Source organism: Cyphomyrmex costatus, unplaced genomic scaffold (genome assembly GCF_001594065.2).
Source record: "Cyphomyrmex costatus isolate MS0001 unplaced genomic scaffold, Ccosl1.0 scaffold2, whole genome shotgun sequence".
In the NCBI taxonomy this organism is placed as follows: domain Eukaryota; kingdom Metazoa; phylum Arthropoda; class Insecta; order Hymenoptera; family Formicidae; genus Cyphomyrmex; species Cyphomyrmex costatus.
In genome coordinates this window covers 1,346,463-1,368,367 of record NW_017276038.1, presented here as the reverse complement: position 1 = coordinate 1,368,367, position 21,905 = coordinate 1,346,463, and the positions used below count along the sequence as shown (strand labels likewise).

The 21,905-nt window shown below is 32.6% G+C and overlaps 1 protein-coding gene across 1 annotated transcript in view; it reads left to right on the top strand.

Moving 5' to 3' along the window:
• The window catches only part of LOC108773216 (uncharacterized), an 84,725-nt gene that overhangs the window by 36,975 nt on the left and 25,845 nt on the right, over positions 1 to 21,905 (top strand). The window contains 2 exon segments of the mRNA XM_083287321.1: positions 3,173 to 3,294; positions 12,141 to 12,450. Of these exon segments, the coding sequence (XP_083143447.1) occupies positions 3,173 to 3,294; positions 12,141 to 12,450 (432 nt within the window).

The following is a 21,905-nucleotide window of genomic DNA, read 5'->3' as shown; positions in this document are numbered from 1 at the left end:
TTTTTAATTTCTATACGTGTCAAAATATAAATCAATACATTTCTGTGGTTAGCTTCGAAATAAATGATGTTCATGTTAACGCATATTCACTTTGCAAATAATAAATTTAATTTGAGGCAGATTTAATTTTCTTGAATTAAATTATTTAACTCCATTGTTTTAATTAAACGATCGTATTGAGTATAGGAACAGTAGCGACCTACAATAAAATAAATAAAAATAACTCAAAAATTAGATATAATTTGATTTTACGAATTTAACAGTGTATCAAACAATTTTATTGAATAATAGCATAAATACAATTTAATTTTGCGAAGAACCATGTGATTTTATAAGGAAGGAATATGTATTTTTATTGACGTGATCGCCACTTTATATACATTTTTCTTATAAGCATAGACAACTCCACAAAACTCATTTATAGCGACCAAAGATTATTGGTTTTCCGACCGATAGTTTCGCCCTCACACGTATATCCATTTATCTCAGACTTTACTTTACAATGTCTCTAGAGGCAGATTGCAGGATATTACTTCGCTGACTTCGTGATCTCCCTTTACTTCCCGCTTAACGTGCAATTCGTGAGTTCCAACTGCGCCTGAAAGGAACGCAAAGGCTCATTTCGTTCCGGACGTTGTCGGGTAGCCTGAAGTAGCGGCGCATTTCGCTATCCCGATGCCGGTATTACACGTCGGGTCAGACGTTACAGATGGGCAATTAAAGTGTTACAACCTACCCCCCGTGAAGTACTTAGCATCAGCGAGACGCGAGATGTTTGCTGTAACGATGGTCGTCCGTTCTTTTTCTCGCGGAGTCAACAGCCTTATCAGCGAGCTATTTTGATCTAATCGATCCGAAATTCAATTAAGGATTTAAGAATCTTGTAAAAATCAGTAACTCGTCCATTGCCGGTAACAATTAATACTTAAAACGTCTATCGCTTCCAAAGTAAAAGATACCCGTCTCTCGATGCTTGAAGAGTAAACTTCATCCAAGTTGTTCTCCATTTCGTAACAATCTCGCGTTTGTTTGCAGAGCAGGATATAATGGTAAATACAATTACCTTGTTCTATCGAGGACCTGCATAAAATTAACAAACAGATTGACGAATCACTATGAATGATTTCCTTTTCTCCGTGATTTCCTCGTTACTCCTAGTCGGCCGATGTGAAGTATACCGTGGCACGCGAAACAGTAGGTGTATTGCACATCAGTCAAAAGTCATGACGTGTAGCGGCAACAAGCGTGCAATTACTCGACGAAACAAGAAAGTGTTTCAGTCTATCGGGTGTAAAATGCGAGGAGAAGTTTAAAGAGAAGCGGCACCGACCGTCTCGATTAGAGTGAACGCCACGCGTTTGCGCGGGCAAATAAACGGTTAAATTATACATTGTTAAACGACGGACAGGCTGAAACGGCACGCGGTAGTGGTCTATTTTTGAAGGTGGTTGTGCGCGGAAGAAGAAGAAAGCTCCTTGAATAAAACATATCTACCGCCGGGCATGTCCCGGAGTCTTTACTCATCCCTTTGCCTCATAGCCTCCTACATCTTCTTCTCCGCCTCCTCTTTTTTCATCCATTCTACCGTTAAACATCCGTCCGTTCTTGGCGAGGTCATTCGGGCGACGCCACATAATAGCAACCCGTTGATGGTAATAAAGTAAACGTGTTACACCCGAGAAACTTGGCGAATGAAGTTTACCGTTGTGGTCGAGGAAATGTCCGAAAGTGTGGCAATTTCCAAAAGTCATTCCGCAGACGTTGGTATTTAACGTACACAAGATCATGTAATTTTCTTAATTCTCCGGAGCTGACGATGAGTCCTATTGGATTTACTTGATCATAAATGTTTTTTTGTTAAAAATGTTAAACAATTCAATTGTTTTATGTTACTGCAAAGAACCTCTCACTAATCATAGAAAAAGTGAGTCCTGATGCTGATCAAAAGTCTCCGATAAAATATGAACCGATTATATCGATTATACTGATTTGTATTAAATATAATACATTTTTTTAAGTTGAATTATTTAATTTCATTGTCTTAATTAAATTAACAATATATATATATATTGAATAGGAGTTACAACCTGTAGAAATGATTAAAAATAATTCAAATTGAATATAATTTGATAAATGTAACAATGCAGTGTACTGAACGGTATTTCTATTTACAGTGCACAGTTTGTTTTTTTTTTATTGTGTAAGTATTTATTTAATTAAATACCTATATAACTATGTTCCATTATTGAATTTATATCAGCGTATGTGCGCAGGGAAGACTGATGTAGATGTATACGTATCGATATTATATGTACATGTATATATTCGATGGCTGTTCCATTAGTATCTAATACTAGTACGTCGGATATTATTACGTACTACATATGGATAAACGTATAGTTATATTATATACATATACATACAATTAAAAAACAAATTATATTATATATACATACTTTTCGTGCCAATTAGACCCAAAATAACTTTCAAACGGTACTATATAAAATATGTTTATTTTTTATAGTTGGATTTGTGGAAATTTTTAATCATGCAGCACACACATCTATGAATTACAAAATATCACAATTTTCAACTTGAACCCACTTTTTCTACAAATAATTAGTGTGGTTTTTCTTAGATTATTCTTATTAAAATATGCTTACATTGACTGATAAATTTCTGATTGAAAATGTATGTACCAGAAGATCACTTCAGGATTCTACCTACCTAAACTAAAATTCTAATAGATTTAACCTGAAATTTCTATGTGATTTGTCTATTACTAACCATAATTCTAATTAATGCAATTAGACTCTTTTCCCAATGTAGTATTCATTCTTTTTTGTACGAGTTATGTCATTTTGGTTCTTTGAAATTAATTAATGCCGTTTAATAAACATAAATTAAATTGGTCTTACAGACCCAACGTCAGTAACCATGTTATAGATTTTGACGTAATCTCCGGAGGGTTAACAAGCAGAGAAACTTGAACTGCCTCGGGCACGAAATTAAATCAGTTTTGATGGCTCTTACGATTGCATTAAATCTCACCGGATCGTGTTGATGAAAGTAAAGTTACAAGTTTCGTTTACCTCTCAAGTCATTTATCCCTAAAATGATTTATCAATAATTCCACCGACGAATCGCTTAATCAATTCTTTTTCTTCCTCAGGCTCCGACAGCAAGGTGTCGGACGTTGACGGACAGCCCTACACAACGTTGCTCTACAGCAACGGCCCGGGTTACATACATCCGCGAAATATTCTACGGGAAGCTGGGAAAGATTCCGTTCAGGTAAGAGTGGCCCATTCTCATTTTCGTACGCGCGGAAGGTAGTTCCAGTGTTTATTGGATCGGAGAATGATCGAGTGGCGAAATCGAGATCGCGCTCGAAAATCCATCACGTACCATCGCTGTTCCATCGTGAAATATTCTGCCAAACACTTCCGACTGCCTAGTGCTTAGCCCCAACCATTTTCTCGAGTATCCTGAAATACCGCGTTCGATGGGCGCTAGGAATTTTTAATCTTGCCGTAAAATTAATGAACGGGCTACACGATCGAACATGAGGCAAATTTTATTGTGATAAACGGATATATTAAAAGAGATGTACATAATGATGGTGTAATGATATTCTCAGCGGTGTGCATAAAAATTGTTCTACTCTGTGTGTGAAATAATTATTAAATTTAAAAACATTAATAAAATATAATTTAAATAATAATTTAATTTCAGGAATATTGCAGTTCAAATATTAAGATGTTTTAAAAATTAAATTAATTTTAGAATTATGTTTTAATTACTTGATAGATAGATTGCATATATTATAGTACAAATATTAGCAATCTTTGAAAATGTTTAATTTAATTTAATTTATTTTTTTATGATAAAATTAATTTCTTTCGTCCATAAAATTCAGCGATAAATAACTTTTTTAATTCAAATTGGTGCTAAATGAATTGTATATGAAAAGAAATTTAAAATGCGACACATGTCTAGTTATTGTTAAAAGTGCAATAAAATGCATCGACTGTTTTATTTAGTGTCATATATTTATTTATTTATATATTTTATTCTATTTACGTTTGTCATTTATTGATTTTTAATTCTCTTCGCTGACATAGCTTTTCCATAAAATTTATATTTATTTTTCGATCAAATTTATGTTAGATTGCACGAACGCGCGTTTCTCTGCTTTACAGGTTTCCACATATCATATGTTTATATGGAGATTTAAATTCATACTAATCTGTAAACAAAAATGTTTTGTTATGTGTTTCATAACTATCTGTGTTTTCTCACGTATTCGCCGAGTTTTATATCATTTTGTATTTACAACATATCGAGCAGACATTTTAGCATTCCCTGAATATTTACGCTACGGATATTATTTGACGCTGAGTTGCATCGCGGAACTGGGGTAGATCATTTCGCGCTTTATTCACACTTCACTTTATATTATCATCCCAAACTCGTACGTATAGCAATTTAGTTTTCGATGCGGCAGGTGTGGATATTAACAAATTTTACGCGCAAATCCGGTACGCCGTGTATAATTACGATTTTACTACCTTATTTAAATATAATATACTGTGTACCAGTATGTCACTACGAGACTACTGTAAATTAATCTTGATTAACAGAGAATGTGACTGTCTATAGTATATTCTTCAACTGTATAAATTTTATCTTTTACAAAACATCTGGTTTACACCTGGGTTGTTTAAAAAAACAAAAATTAGAACGGTGTCAGGATTGAAAATTTTTTGAATTTAATTCAAAACAATTTTAGTTGAATTTTTATTTATTGAGATATTTAACGTTAAAAATTAAAAAGATTATCTTTCTTATATACTCTATCCAAAGCTTGTTATTGCGTATTTGCAATATTAAAATCCTGCTCTTTGAGATTACAAAGTAACAATTCGCGCAATCTTTTCGCTCACAGCACTCTCGGAATGCATTGAGGAAAATTCGTTCTAAAGTTATAAAGGTATCATCTGGCGGTGTGATTCTCGGGTATGATTATTCAATTCCTCGGAATGCTCCGTCAGAGTGAATCGTCATAAGCGATAAGTGGTCCAAGAAGAAAGTGATTAAAATCTGAATGACTATTAGAGCGATAAATTACGTTGACCTGTCTGTCCTCTTTCACCGATGATCTTTATAAGTTGTAAAGAGGAAAACGAGACATTTCGTCACCTTAAGTTCAATAGTTTGAATAAGAACATCACAGAAGAATGTTAGATGATGAATTATTATGTGAGAAAAATGTAAGATACATGAAAAGAATGATTATATTGAAGTGCCTAAACATTTAGTTAGATGTAGAGAGAGAGAGAGAGAGAGAGACCTGAAAATAATTTTGTTGGACCTTCAAAATAATTATTAAAGAATTTTAAACATAATAAGCAATGCTGCAAAAAGTTTTGATATTTTAGCAACCAGTTTGAACGTCTTATATAATTATTCTGATAGTCCAAAAAAATATTTTCAGATCTGTATTTAGTTATATTTTTAGATATTACTCTTTTTAGCAAAACCTTTCCGTACAATGACTGCTTAAATCTGCAAATTTGCTTTAATATTGTTTAATATTTGTATCTGTGAGTCAAATGCATTTATTTTTACAACCTTTTATCCCACCTTTTAGATTTTAAGAGATTAATAATGGTAGAAATAAGAAGACAATACATTTTAACAATGTTTGAATAAAAAAGAAATTAAACGACCTTAATCTTTATGAATGATTTACAATATTATTTTTTGCATTATTGCCTATTAAGAATATTTATTTTAAAGCTCGTGTAATTAAATAATTAAAAAGGCATGCATATTGCAGTGTGTAAGTTAAAAAAATTTTTATTACTGTAATATAAATTGTGCTTTTGTGACTAGTTTCGTTGTTTAGCTATTTGAAAAGTTGCATTGTAATCTGCATGCTTTACCGTTATGTTTGCTGGAATGTGTGCGATATAATGCCATTGTGAGTACATAGTTTGAGCTAGGATAGTATCGCGTAATAGTGCCACGTAGACTCTTGTTCGAACGGGGTCGCATTTTCTACGGACTATCATGTAAACGTAAATTCGTATATAAATCGATATCACGCGAAACAAGAAGTGTCCGTATTTTACATAGGGAGATTGCCCCCATTTTATGAGATTGTGATTTACACGGTGAATGTCAGGTATGCATTAAGCGCGTAAATCTGGATCCAGCAGTCGGTATTAGCAGCAAATCTCGTGACCATAATACAAAGTACATATGCAGTGAATGTGTATGCGATAGTGCCAAAGTAAACAATGACCTAATTTCCGATCGAACAGTTTATCTCGAGAATATGAATGACTCAGAGTTACTGTCCATCTCCGTAATCTGTTCTTCAAATTTTAACGAATTATTAATTTATTTAAACGAACTATAACAAAATTATGCGATGGAAGGTTAATAATGATATTGAAACAATATATAATACGAATTTTTATAATTTGAAATTAGTTGTATTATTGAAACAGCTTACAAAGCATTGTAAAAGTAAAATTCAATATTGTAAAATTATCCCGTTGATACGCTATATGGAACGCTTCAAAATTTGCGACTAATGAATACTTGTACAATTAAATGGTAAACAATGCTTCCTATTATTTATTTCTGTCTCTGTACTTTAATTTTAATCTGTGAGAATTTGATTCGTGAATTATTATGATATGATGACAAAATGTTTTCTTATTTTTAACTAACAAAAAAACTGCCGGTGTCGTTACGCTAATTATGAGAATAATGATCGTATCGCGCTCGATATTAAAGCAAATTGAAATATATTTACTTTGTAAAAATATTCTACGCTGGAACTGGACTTATCTATCCTCGCATTTTATATGTACCGACATGGTGTAATAAAAAGCAGGTACGTTATTACCCACCTCAGTGATTTATGTCTGCAATTACATAATGCTGGGAGTTAATGCTTCAGATATCCAGGACGAATTAAACACCGTGCCAAGCTGATATCGAGCTATTTAGTAGACGTCGACTCCCCTTCGTTCGCGGGATATAGCGCGTAAATTAATGAGAATTTTTCAGCTTCGATAACTCGCCCGTTCCGCGTTGCGCTATTTCTTTCGCCCTCGTATTATGCCCTGCACTTCTCTGCATTCCTGCAGTAGCGTAAACTGGTACAAATCTGTTCCACCCCGCACGATCGACTTTACTCGGCTCGCAGGGGTGTTCACCCCGCATGAAATAGCCGCCTCTTGTAAATATCTTAAACAATCATTTTCATTCTTTATTCGCGCAACCAGAATTTTCTGTCCCGTATAACTATTATATATTCGCTGATAAATACTATACTTTCTGTTTTTATCGTTTTAGAAGAAAGAAAGAGTGAGAGAGAAGCAATGCTAAACATATAGAAATACAGAGCTACAAATGTGACTTTCACATTTTTCCGAAAAATATAAAGTTTTCAAATTTTATACGATAATTGATGTCGTAATAAATGTATGCAGTATAAGCGAGCTAAAAATTCGATCTAATCTGTTACGGTGTTAGACGTTTGTTTAGTAAATGTAATGGTTATAGCTATTATTTCTTTTGTATCTGATCCTCTTGTTTATCTCGGTAAGCGCTTAGTGTCCTGGTCCATTCCATAGATTTTGTTGCTGAGAATAAAGTGCACGAGGTATACTTCGCTCTACGATATCTCCGAGTTTTCGCATTACCCAATAGAAATACCGAACTCGGGATGTACTGATGGCGGATAACGCTAACTCCGTACGATATTTAACGCTCTCCCGACGGACCATAATTCCTTAAGACGCCATTTCTCCAGTTACATCCTGCTCCGGTGAACCCAGCAGCTCGACGTTGCTTTACGCAATCATCGTCACTGGCAGGATTTCTCTCAGGAGGACGCGTGGATGTGGCAGGATTTGAGAAATGCGCGAATATCGGAGGAATTTTTTTTTACCTATTTATTTTCAACAAACTATTCGCCTTACGATTATTGCTGGGCGAGTACTCTTCGTGAGAAAGGTACTCTTGGAATTTTTCATATGGAATGTCACAGAGTGACAACCGAAAGTTGCTAAAATTAAATAACTGTTATCTTGTATAGAGTGAAATGTAAAATGAAATGAATTAAATATCTTTCTGTAGAGTAAATGTTTTTTTTGTTGTAACTCCAAAGAAATATACATTTTTAAGCTTGTGAAAATAAATATTGTAAAAATGCCAAAAATGCATCTAATTGCATAGCTATGTAATAATCATTCAGAAAATTTTAACATAAACACTACTTTTAACTAAACAGACATTTCCATAAAAACAATTTATTTAGAAATTTTTAAAAGGAAGTTGTTACAGTTAATATTCGAATGTGTATGTTATAAAAATATGTATTATATATTTATATATTATTTACTTATTTAGCTACAAAAACTAGCTGAATTGTGTCGTTAATCTCTTATTATATTTATTTGTACATGTATCTTCTTATATCATGTACCAATAAAAATGATGTTCTTTTATAAAATAGTGATCAATTGATCTTACTCTGCATACTTTACAAAATAACAGCAATTTAGTTTCACTATTTTCGCGTTTGTTATCCTGTGAATCTTTCAATTTATTTATATATTTTTATAAGAATGAATTGAGCTAAAAGGAACCGCGTTTATAATTTTTTATTTATTATTTGCAATGTGAAATTTATATTTTGTTCTCTTTTCTTTTCTCTCTTTTTTCCTTTGACAAGTTTATAATAAGAATAATGTTTCTATCTAGTTGTATATATTCTTAGGAGAAGCACAACTCCGTTCTTTGTACTATTCTTACAGACTTCAATGAACGTAGAGCATTCTTTTTGCATCCTTGTCAAGACCAGCAATACTTTCTGTGAAATTATTGATATTTTGCTTTTGATACTGAATGTCTTTTGTATGAATAGTTTGTTTCTAATCTTACTTAGTTGGATCGAAAACTGTTACAATGTCTGAAAAGAAATATTCAATATAGAAATATTTAATGATTTTACTTAATCATGTGATCCAGAATATGTCTAACCAAGGTAACAACTTCAATGCTTTTAGAACTACACTTTCCGATGTATTATAAAAGAGGAAAGAAAAAGAAGAAAATCGTATCCATCATACTGGATGTTCGCAACATGAAAATAAAGATAAATCGAAAATCTTTCTCATTTGACGTTTATTAATGCGCTACAAATTGATTTTGATTGAATCGATTGTAATTTCTTTTGCAACTTTTGCTCATCGGAATATACGTAAGCTAAGAAAAATAAGAGGAAGATAAAATAAGCATCCTCGCATCGTCATCGTTCCAACCGTATTCTCAGCACTTGTTGTCTCTCCTGCGGGCATAAAGTTTTGTTCAATCCTCATTGCTCAAAACCACTTCTTCCCGGATCGACCGTACTACTTCACGACGTGCCGTGGCCTTTCATCTGAGGCGAGATCGCGGCAAAGGGTCTACGGTGTCTCGACGAGAAGGAAATATTGTGAGAGAATTCCCTTTTTCACTGCAACAGTGCGCCTCATTTGAGCCGCACCACGTAGCCGCAGGCGGAATAAAATGCAGAGAGAATTGCAGCGGGTCGTAGTTGAAACTCACGGCGATATCTTTTCGAACCAGCTGTTTTAATTTTATTCTCGTTTTAATTCTAAAATGTGCGCCGTTTCCGTTGGAAGAAGTTCAATTTTAAAGCAATACGAATTACAATGGAAGATAAAGAAGAACAGTCTTTTTCTGTCAATTCTTGAAATTACTGATTCTAGAATACCTAAATTCGAAATTACTTTAGGAATTAGGAAATGTAACAAAATATCAATACAATGAAAAGTTAAGTGAGTGTAACGAATAATCTGCTTGAACAAATTGTTGACACAAAATATCGTACTGACGTGGCTCTCAAAATTAAAATAGACAGTTTATTACATGATTGACTTCCATTAAAGGATAGCACATTTATTTTTCTTTTTTAATTTTCAATTTTTATATTTATTGTAAACGTTTTGATACTTATTGACGAGTGATGCTGCAAATCATTGGTATTGTGATTTAATGAGACAGAGCTAGGTTTTGCCCAATGAGAAATGACAATGGAATCGACGTAGAATTGATGATTTTGACGTCAAATCGACATCAATTCGATGTCGATTTCATTATCATTTCTCACTGGGTGTCACTTGATTAAACAGCGAAGAGACAAATGCAATTCTCAACCAGCAAATAGGGAAATACTCATCCTTTGTCTAGAATGTAGAAAATACGTTTACCAAGAATTATCGGATTACATGTAACAACATGGATTATCGGATATATTACTAAAGATGGTTCGAAGTGAACCAAAGCATTCAATCAATAAATGTGTATTTCAATCGTATGTAAATATCCTTTGAGAATATATTATGTTATTTATATGTAGAGTATGATGTAAACAACATAATACTTTAATTCTTTCTTATTAATTATTATATTTTTTATTGTTATTATATTTTATTTTATCTTATATCAAATGCAAAACGTAATCATATCGTTTTCACAAATTTTTAATATAAAAATGACTATAAAAATTAACACAGTTAAACATTTTTTTCGGTTTATTAATTAAAGAAGAAATATATTTTCATTTATGTGTGGTATTAATTTTATTTTATTTTTAATTACACAATATTTTAATACGAAAATTTCTTTTGTCTTTTACGAGTTAGATTATATTTATGAAATATGTTCCTGCACATAAAAAAATATAAATGTATTTTTCTAGGGAAATAAATGTTATGTGCGATTTACAGACGTGACACATATAATATGTATCTGTAACAATTCGATGTTTCTTGCTATAATATTTTTTTAATTTAATGTTAAACACCATGAAGACTTATATTGCTGTTTTACTACATTTTATATAGCCATAGTTATAAAAGCGGCTTTATTAAAAAATAATACTTCATTCTATCCAACAACTACGAGAAGTAGTGTTCTTTCATAAAATGATAAACAGTTTTGAACATTTTTTTTAATAGAATCCTTTCCATTATTTTCAATAATTTATTGTTTGTGTATAGAATAGTACAGAAGTCGTATTTTCAAATTATTTATATACCGATTTGTTAAGCAATAACATTACCTCTTTCGTGTTATTCTTATTAATGTTCTCACGTAACTATAATTTTTATTTCGCAATGTTATGTTTGAAAATGATTTCAAATGAAACGTTCAAGAGGCACCATAAATCGAGACATCTCAATGAATGTCGTATACACAGATGTCTTTCGGATCCTAAACGTCTTCGAAAGTTTACAATGTTTAATTCAAAACGTTATAAGTTTATACTTCTAATTTCTTAAATCTTTTTTGTATTACACGACATAAAATTATAAATAAAAGGATATAATTATAAATAGAAATCCGGCTTGAATTTCAATACAAATTCTAATTTTAAAATGAGCTTAAGGATATATATTTCACATATTTTTGGATAAAATAAAAAAAATTTCTGATTTTCCTATTATGTTATTATATTATATTCAAAGATAATTTTACAAATACATAAAGTTTAGCAGCGGTGGAGAAATGGATAAAAAATGATTTCAATAAGAAATAGATATATTTAAAAAAATAATCACAATAAAATAAGAAAATTTTTGTTTAAATTATGAAGTTGTACTGAATATAAATATTGATCTTATTGAATAGTTTTATTTATACATATATATTTATTTTTACGAAAAGTATAAATTTCAATCATTATTTGCAGAGATACATCTTTAATATGATTTTTCAATAACCATAATATCCAGCAAGAAAGAAATGTATAAATATAAATTTTATTCCGTTTTTCTCCCTATGAGCATTAAATTAAAAGTGATTTATCTCAATTAAAATTAAATTCTCAAATCCTTTACTCCGCGTTTTCATTTTACGAATTGACACCATAAATAGTCTATAAATTTATGGCTCATTAGTCATCTATCATAGATTCAATTCGTCTATTTGCATTCTTATCGATCCTATCATATCTTCTACAAGACGCACCGGGAAGTCCCGTACAATCTCTCCCTTCCCTCCATCCGATTTAGGCACAGTAATTGCATCTGTAATGACTATAATTACAGACGGCGGGCGTACCAAGGGCTTGGGCAACGCACGGGGGTGAGGACGTGCCGGTGTTCGCCGTCGGGCCCCTCGCGAACGCCCTGTTCTCCGGTAGCGTCGACCAGAGCTACATCCCGCACGCGATCGCCTATGCTGCCTGCCTGGCCCATCACGCCAGCCGCTGTTCCCGGGATTCTACGAACAACGCGAATGCCAGCGACACAATGAACGCCGCACCGATAAGCTGTCCCTCGGCAGAGCCGAACAGCGCGGCGATATCCAGCGACGTGATGAATGACCGCATGCGAAATCCACCCACGAAATCCGCCGGTGGTCCTTGCCGTTCATTGGTTGGCAGCCCTTTGCTGCTGCTGATGCTGTTGCTCCTGTCGCCATTGATGCCTCTGATACCCGCCGTTCTGCTGATTCCCCGGTTTCCCTTCGAAAGGACGAGTTAATGCGCTCCTTTCTTCCGTGTCCAAGGAGGAGAGCAGCCTCCTGTGTGACGTTGGGGATACATGACAGCGCGGAGAAGCCACTGAAACACCGACGTGGAATAACGGTCGATGGAGCGACCGCAGTGTAAATTTGACAGGGCGCGGGTCTTCGAGAGTGGCTTATTCCGAACGAGTAGTGATCGCGTCTCTCAGTGAACCGTTAAATGGATGGTTTGCCCAACATCTATCCGCTGCGAGGGTTATCGAACGTTGGTGCAGTACAGTGTAACGTCACGGTACAGCACGGAGAGTCCTTGGAAAGGCTTTCGAGAGCGACTTAATAGGAAGGATCCGTCACGAGGGTCTGCCCGAAGGAAAGCGTATTTGCATCTCTTCACGTAAGAATCGGCTGACAAATTGACCAATTTATGGACGATACGCCACGTAACATCGGTGAGGTAATCGACGCGCGTGGCGTATCGCTTCTTAAACTTCTTAGTCCTCTCATGCATTTTTAATCTCATACCTCTGTAGTCGAGTACTTTTACTTTATGTATAATAGTTTAATTGATACAAGTTCTTGTTTGAGAGATTACCGAAAGTTCTGCAAACTTCTACGCTAATGACTAAAGTCCTTTCAATAAAGAGCTTCAATGACAAGGTTGGGGTCTTCTCATTGTAAGAAGAGTCTTGTTATTTCAAGAGCTTTTAGGAATTAAAATTATAACGCTTTCTAATACACATTCCCTTGCTATTCCTTGTTATTATCTTATCATAAACTTTCCTACTTTATTTAGCAAAAGACGTTTCTTTATAATTGGGTGCTCATGTGTTTTTCTGTCTAATTGAAGAAAGTAAATCCTTGCATGAGAAGATTAATTGCGTTGGTCGACTCTCCGAAATGTTTCGGAACTGTTGCTACTTTTTGCAGATATATTTCTTTCGTTCCATTAATTTAAAATGAAATATATATTTTAACAAAGATATATATTAGTATGTACATATATATACGAGTAAGATTCTGTTAGAATATAAATAAATGGGTCTTTTAAAGCAAAATTATATCTTAAAATCTAAAATATTGTCAAAATTTTTGTTAAAGTACCAGTTACTCGTTAACAAAAAAGAAAGGACAAAATTAGCTTTGATTTATAATTAATCAAATAATCCGTGGACTAAAAGAAACGCAATGTTTCTGACACATTTCGTATATCTCGAAGATCCGTTCGTCTATCTTTTAAGTGGCGACTTACCGTAATCCTGGTAAGCGTGTTTCGGCTTCTTGTCGTACGATAAAGCGTATTACAACGAATCGATAACGGCCGACCTCGCCGATCTAATATAAACTGTCCAATAAACAGGCCGTAACAAGCAGCTCTCGAATCGTGAGACTTTCGAAGTAAAATAAAATGTAAATATACTATATATTAAGAATGAAGCAGACACAATGTATAAATATGAGACACGTGTTCACACATCGAATGTAAACTACTACAGATAGGATGTAATCATCGATTCGAGACGGATATCTCATCAACGCACGCTGTGTGTGACAAGCTATTCTTATCATCATTATTTAACCTTTGTACTTTTCTGGATAGAATTACTTTAAGTTGGACCAGAAATATTTATAACAGAGATAAAAAACGATTTCTCAAGAAGTTTATTTTGCACCGAGCGGTTGGGAGGAAAAGTAATTTACAGGTGAAATCTTTCGCACTTTATGTATATCACGCTGCTTTGCTTACATCACTTTTATTTCGAGCTTCTCGCAATGTAGAGTAGTCTTTGAGAGCGTTTTGTCGGCGAGGATTAGTCGTGCACCTCTGTCTTTCGCCTGTTTCGATTATTATTGAATAATCTGCCAGCGCCGTCTTTTCAAGTTCATTCGTAATGTATCGCGATATTGCGCTGAGTGAGAGTCGGAGATTTCCTGGCGATGCGCTCATGTATTTGTGACTAGTTTTGAGGGAATTGCAGCTGCGCAAGCTGAAGTCCCTTCGCCATTCAATTCTCCAGAATCCATTTTCGCAAGAAGCGTTTCCGTTTCCATTGCAGTTTTGATGGAGCCGTGTAAATTTTATACTACGTTTCGGCCGTATTTGCGAGCAGTTCTAAGAGATGATTTGTCTTTTACATTTTGAATCGTGGTTTTGATTTATAACCCCTCGGCTAAATTGACGAATTAATTGCGTCAATAAACTGTTGTTTTAGCCGTTTCACAGGCAAGCTAATGAAATTAAAATCACGTGTGGATTAATAGAAATGCTTATCATTTTTCCCGAGCGTGAAAAGCTAAAGATATCTTGCAAAAAAATACGTAAAATAATATATATTTGAAAATTTTGTATTATAAATAATCAAATTGATCATTAGTGTGTTTTTCATGTTTTTGAGGTGTATGTATATGAAGTACTTGAAAGTTTTGTTTTTAATGATTTGTCTTTTATCCATTCTTTAGATAGCGAATATATTGACTAAGTAATTGCAACTGATTGCTGTTGCGAATTTGTTTTTCTAATATAATGTTCGCTTAATTTAAATCCTTCTTTCAGGTCTATATGGATGGAATTTAGTAATTTTATACAGAAAGAGAAGAATGCGTTGTTAAAGAATTGTTCCTTTTCAGGAATAATACGTACGTTGAATGCGAGAAGTGGGAGATCTTACCTTTGTAAACGTGCGCACATTCGTCAAGCAATATTTTATCTTGTCTTCAATTTTACCATATCGCGTGTATTCTTGAACACAGTTATGATTTTTCTACTCGCGAAAAGATGTCTTGAGGCTACAGTTCTTCTTAAGATGCTCGCAGTCGGCGAAGGCATTGGCAAAATGGTTGCAACGAATCGCTATTTCTGTTTTTCCATCAGACTTGCTGACTTAAAATTTTGTAACGAGTATAAAGGTCAATATCTTTTACTAAGAACAGCTTATTTCTATATGATACTCATTTTATGCAGGATATGAAAACCGCAAGATATAAGCGCATATGTCTTTATTTCGCTTCCGACCTGTATGTATAACATGCTTCCTGGAATGTTCAGGCAGTCTCGAATTTGTAGAAAAATGAAAACAACGCGCGTAACGTGATATGTTTGTGTATGTATGGTAGCCTGGAGATGGCTGGAGTTAAATGACGATGAGGACATTAACAAAGTAAATTCATCCTCAGGACAACGTCATCTTTACGATCACGCGACGCAAAAAGCTACGCCACGTTCTATGGACGACGTAAATTTCTTTGCGCGCATCCCTCGGTTAGATAGACGCTATAAAATAGTTATAAGGACAACGAATGGGACTAAGCGTATCCCTCTTCCGCGTGTTGGAGCTACAGTGAAGATCTTATCCGCTACTTATTATCTCGAAGCGAATTACCGACATATTCGCGCAGCGATTACGGTTTTTATGACCTAGTACGAGTTTTTTTAATTATAAACGAAATGAACATCTCGACGAAATAAAAAACGGATTACAGGAAATGGAAAACTGAGGATTATATCCACTATGTATTGTTGCTTAGACAGAATCGGGAACATAACTGTTGCATTGTTGTGATTATGTTTTAATATATTTCATTACAATGCATTTAATAAAAGAGATACGTTGCAACATTCTTTGTCAAAAAGTGAATTAATTTCTCCCATGAAACATAAACAGTTTTTAAGCTCTGATTTGATAAGACGCTGATTTTGATAAAACTCACATTGAGATTACAAATAAATCTTATATCTCGGTTAGTCATATATATCATTATAGAGGAAGGTCGTGATATATATAGTGACATATATCTCTCCTCTTTCTATTTTATAAATTAAATATTGCTGTTTACTATGTCAGTTTCGAAGCTCATTTTGTCATATACTCATTTTTCTTTATCTTATAAAAAAATTAATTACTGCAAATTCCAAACAGTATTATAAAAACTGTTATATCATTTGATAGAAGACACTTTCTAGTTTGTATTTATGTTTCCAAAGTTTTACTTTTTTAGCATTTGTTCAAGAAATATAAACGGTATCGGTGACTTTCCTCTTCAATACAAAAGTTTTAATTTATATCATACCTAATCACCTATACGTGTTTTCTAAAATTTAACGGCGCAAAATATAGTGTCTATATTTTGGCAAAGGAAAAATTGCATTAATTTTTCATAGAAGATATTCTTTTATTCGCGTACAATGTTTCTATTATTAACACTAGAACTTTCATAAAAAAATAAAATTACTTTTTGCGAATTGTTAAATTTATTTAACGACATATTTTTTAAGATTTTTCGTGATTTTTTTTGTAATTTGTAAATTCATTAATTTATTTCTTTTTTTCATATCTTGTTTTTTTTTAAATATATAATATACATTAAATGGTACTAATAAGTATATATTAATATTCGCCGGTAGTTCTAGTGTTAAACACTGTAAACTTATTATTTATCGTATAATTTGAAAGATAATATTTTATACATCATATAAATATATTGTTTTGCAAAATTGTTACAATATATGTATACTGGCCGGTCATAGTTCTTTTTTTTAAGTTTGTTTTAAATAATGTTTTAAGATGCTAGATTTAGATCTGTTTAATTGGTTTATGATATCTTAAGACTATATTTAAGATGGTTTCAAATATATATGAATGAACTAATACCAGTCATAGGACTTGCACCATTTATTTATCATCGAAAAAAAGATGCTTCTGCTCTGCACATAGAGCTTCAAGTTTTTAAACTGGTTATGAATAACGAATGAACATGGTAATTGTGCTTTTCTAGCTTTTTCACGGCTCGAGACTTTATAGCAAGATTTATTGAATGCAAGATATTGAGATAACAATGATTTACGACAGATGAATAAATGTACCATTCACGCTGGCGCATAATGTAAAACTGAATGCACAAATAGTAAACGGTTGTAATAAACTCAAAAGAATAGAATGTTTTGCAGGCAAGATATATACAAAGATGATGATATTTGTACAAGGCATTTTGTTTAACATCATATAATTTGACTTTACATTTCTCTGTCTCACGTTTGCGCCGTTTAAAACTGTAGTTGAAGTTTAATCTAGGAAATTACTAACAAGTACATGTTTTAATTGCTTTGTGGTCTAAGCGAGTTGCACATTATTACGAATTATTTGGACTTTAAATCGAGAATTCTGTAGCCCAGAATCGCATTTTCCACAAAGTTGTTCAGTTGTAATCCTACTAACTGACGACAGGCTTATTGAGTTGCACATGAAATCGCAAAAGATTTTGATGGTGTTTCCGAGATTTACAACGTATTAATACAAAGCTGATCCTCTTTTTTGTGGAAAATAGTATTCGTTAATAATTATATCAGAGAGAAATTACGATAGCGTTTTATATTAATATTTAAATATGCACGATGTAATAATGATGCTAATATATTTATCACAGACGAAATTACACATACCACAGCGTTAAATTTTCCATTTTCTAGTTGATAACGTTGCCTGTCACCATCAACTTTTGATTAATTTTAACTGCAAATAAATGAAATATGTCAATGTATCGCATAATCCAAATCGTTTAATCACCAACATGTGACGCGTGGTACTTAAACCGTCAAGCATTCAAGCCGAGCTTACACTTTGAGGGACTTATGTTTAAATAGAATTCTAGCGATCGTGCAATGGATCACGTGAGACCAAATTACGACAAGAGAACGCGGTACGACTTCACCGATCTATATATTTCTTGTAAAGAACATCAACACGAATTATTAAGAATGTAATTTATAATAGATATCTGTATACTATTGTTTCATAAAAAAAGAACTAAAAAACATATGTGTATGTGCTCTATTTTTGTCCTCTCATTTTACATATTTCCTTCCTTTGAAACTTTGATCTTAGTGAGGGAAAAAGAAGCATACACGGAAAGACCGATTTTGCTAAATTATTAAAAAATTTTGTGGCCTGGAAATAATTTTGTTAAACCATTAAAATAATTATGTAGAATATTTAATGATGAGCATTGCTGCAAAAAAAATTGACATTTTAGCAACCAGCGTTGAACGTCCTACATAATTATTTTGATAGTTTGACAAAACTATTTTTAGATCTATACTGAAATCTAAATTTTTAAATACTTTCAACGAAGTCTTTCTTTCTATGTAGTCAATTAAAAAAATGTATGTATGCAAAAATTTATGAGAATAATATCAAATAATATGTATTTACGTCATTCCATATTTTGTCAAGACGTTTTTATTACTTGATTGTACAAGTAAACAAAGAAGTTGAAACTGTGTAGATATTACAAAACTAACTTTACAGGCGAAAAGCCATAAATCTATTATGCAAGGAAAGGACAGTTTAACTGAAGTATCTAAAAATTTAGCTGAATACAGATTTGAAAATGTCAAAACTTTTTATAGCATTGCTCATATAATGTTTCCTACAAAATTATTTTAATAGTCCAACAAAGTTATTTTTGGATTTATATTTATAACTAAACGTTTAAATATTTCAGCAAAATCATTCTTTCCGTGCATGATATCACGATTGAATATAAAAGAGTCGAAATTCAGGATAACAAACGAATCAATAATCTTTTTGTATTTCTAGACCACTTATTTTGATCGATAGCTCTATGATAAAGTATACCTTGATTCTTTTCTCTATCGTGTTATATGATTGTGTGAAACGTAAATAGTGAACGCAACATAAATCTGTGTGCGAAGTAACATAAATCATGACGTCGTATTATGATTACGTGCGAGCATTATTCCGTAAGTGGTATATAACTCATTTGCTCTCAAACATACTCCACAAGTACTCATAGATCTTTCGTGGTTCTCTACTAATCCGGCCTAGGTGTTGTTGGAGAGATGCTCTAGACGGTTATCTACGAAGTTTCAGGTATCTATAACCGGTGTGCAACGGATAGAACATCCATGGTCGAGTCACGTCAAAATTCCTTTCTCAAATATGTCAGATGATAACGGGAAATAAAAATGGTATGACAGTGCCGATTTAGTTTTAAATACTTAGAGTTCATACTTTACATAGATTCATATTTTTGATATATTCCTTCGTCACATCCTTTCGTCGACCTCAAATTATTATTTTAAATCGGGAATATAAATCCATTTTGTGAGACAACATCTGTGTAACGATTATATAATGTATAAAATTGTGAAAAAGTCAATAAATATTATATTAAATTTCGATAAGAAAGGAAAAAAGCTATTTTTATTTACGTCTTATAAAATTTTGTAACGAAATTTTAGTTTATTTAAACTTGAAAAAGAAGAATTATAATTTATTATACAGTTCTGCTATAATTCTTATGGACTATTTTAAACTTCCAATTATAAACTTGTAAAAATAAAACAATTGATTTATTTGACGTTGTGTATACTTTATAATTTCAGAATGGGGCATATTATATTGTTACGTCCAGCTCCGATTCCAGGAGGATTAAATATAATTTAATTACTGATTTCTCACTTTCTCTCCTAATTTTGATGCGAATGCAATGATGACGAGTCGTCGAGACGCCAAGAAACGGTAATCAACGCAACTACTGAGTAGCGTAATAGTAGAAGTCTTCTTGGAGGACTTGAATGAAAACTACTGGCAATGGAAGTGTGTCATCTTAGTGTAACAATCTTCAATCTACATCTTAGAGTAACAATCTTCTTAATGTAACAATTTTCAAATAACGACGTGATACATTAAATTGTAGCGCACTAGCTTTGAAACTTTAGAAATGGCACGTTAGTAACTCGCGTAGTTCAGGAGGAATTGCATCCTGCTACATGTCCGCAGCAGAACTTTACGAGGCTATAAGCGTGTTAGACGATTAAACTACCTTACTCGAGAAACGTTTGTTATTTGGAAAAGCTTTTATCTATTTAAAATGACCAAAAGATGTCGACTGTTTTAAAATGCACGTATACTTACTCTAATGTTTCGCTTTTATTTTCTATTGAATGCACCAGGTACTAGAAAATAATTTATTTCTGTCAATGTTTATCGACTGTATTTTTATTTCATTAATCGTTTCTAGAAGATAACTTCTTTGGGATATAAACATGAAGAAGCAGATTTGTATGATGATGGATATAATGTCTCTCTTTTGCAGGAGACAATTTAATAATTATAATTCAGAACATTGCTCTCTCTTTTTTTATCTCTCTCTTCAATCAAATAATGCAATTAATAAAATATCTTTGCTAACAAAAAGCATTTTTATTATATATTAAAATTAAATCGGTTGAACTAAATAAGATATGTATATTTTACTACACTAAAATACATCGTAGATAGAAGTTGAGAAATAAAGTCTGATGACTATCAATAATAATCATTTCGAATCTACACAATAAATTATGAACCAAAATTAGAGGAACACATATATATTTGCCAATGTAACTCTGGATTTATATAATATTTATATTATATGTGCACAAATATAAAAATTAAATTAAATTAATTTATATTTAACGCGCATTGCCATTAAATTAGATAAATATTAAAATTTATTTTAAATCCAAAATGACTTTTATTAATTTAGCGTATCTACTATTTATTATTTAAGTGTATTGCTTATTGCCAAACAAACTCGTCAAATTTAACTGATAAATTGATTATTTTGTGATAATTTTAAAAATAACATGTGAATGTCTGCATGCGATGCATATTATAAGAATGTAAAAAATCGGGACTGTTTTATGTGTTAATAAAGAATTTGTGGCACCTCGAGGAGTGTACATTGCAGATCAAGTTTACAGAATGCAGTTTAGATCTTGCATCTCGTTTATGGTGGGTGTTGTTTAATGTATTATAAACAGAGACGTATAACATCGTTACTTCGTTGCAAGTTTGTTAGCATAAGAGTGTAATAAGTATCGTTACAAAGCGAACGTTAGCGTTAACAAGTTATCATAAAAGATAAAATGTGTCTCAAAGCATCACATTTTCTTTCGCTACAAAATACTTGGAGGAAAAAAGGCCAAGTGTCTTTCTTTAGAGAGAAAGTTATTTAAACCTTCCTCTATCATTATGTTCAAAAATATGATTTAATAGAAATTTTAATAATTTTTATTGTTTGTATCACTGATCCAATGCGTATTAATTTGTTTTTGAAATTAGAAATAATACAAAGAATTTGTTTGCTTTATGAAAAAAAATGCAATAAATTGTAGACATCTACATAAGAATTTTATTATTATCAACAGAAACTTTTGCTATGAAATTGCGCTTAATCTGGAAGAGAGCTGTCCGGCGCGTACTTTATGCGCGATCGGTATTTTCACTTCCCCATTCCTGCAAGTCCTGTAGGAGAGGGTCTGACGCATTCCGAGATAGTGCGAA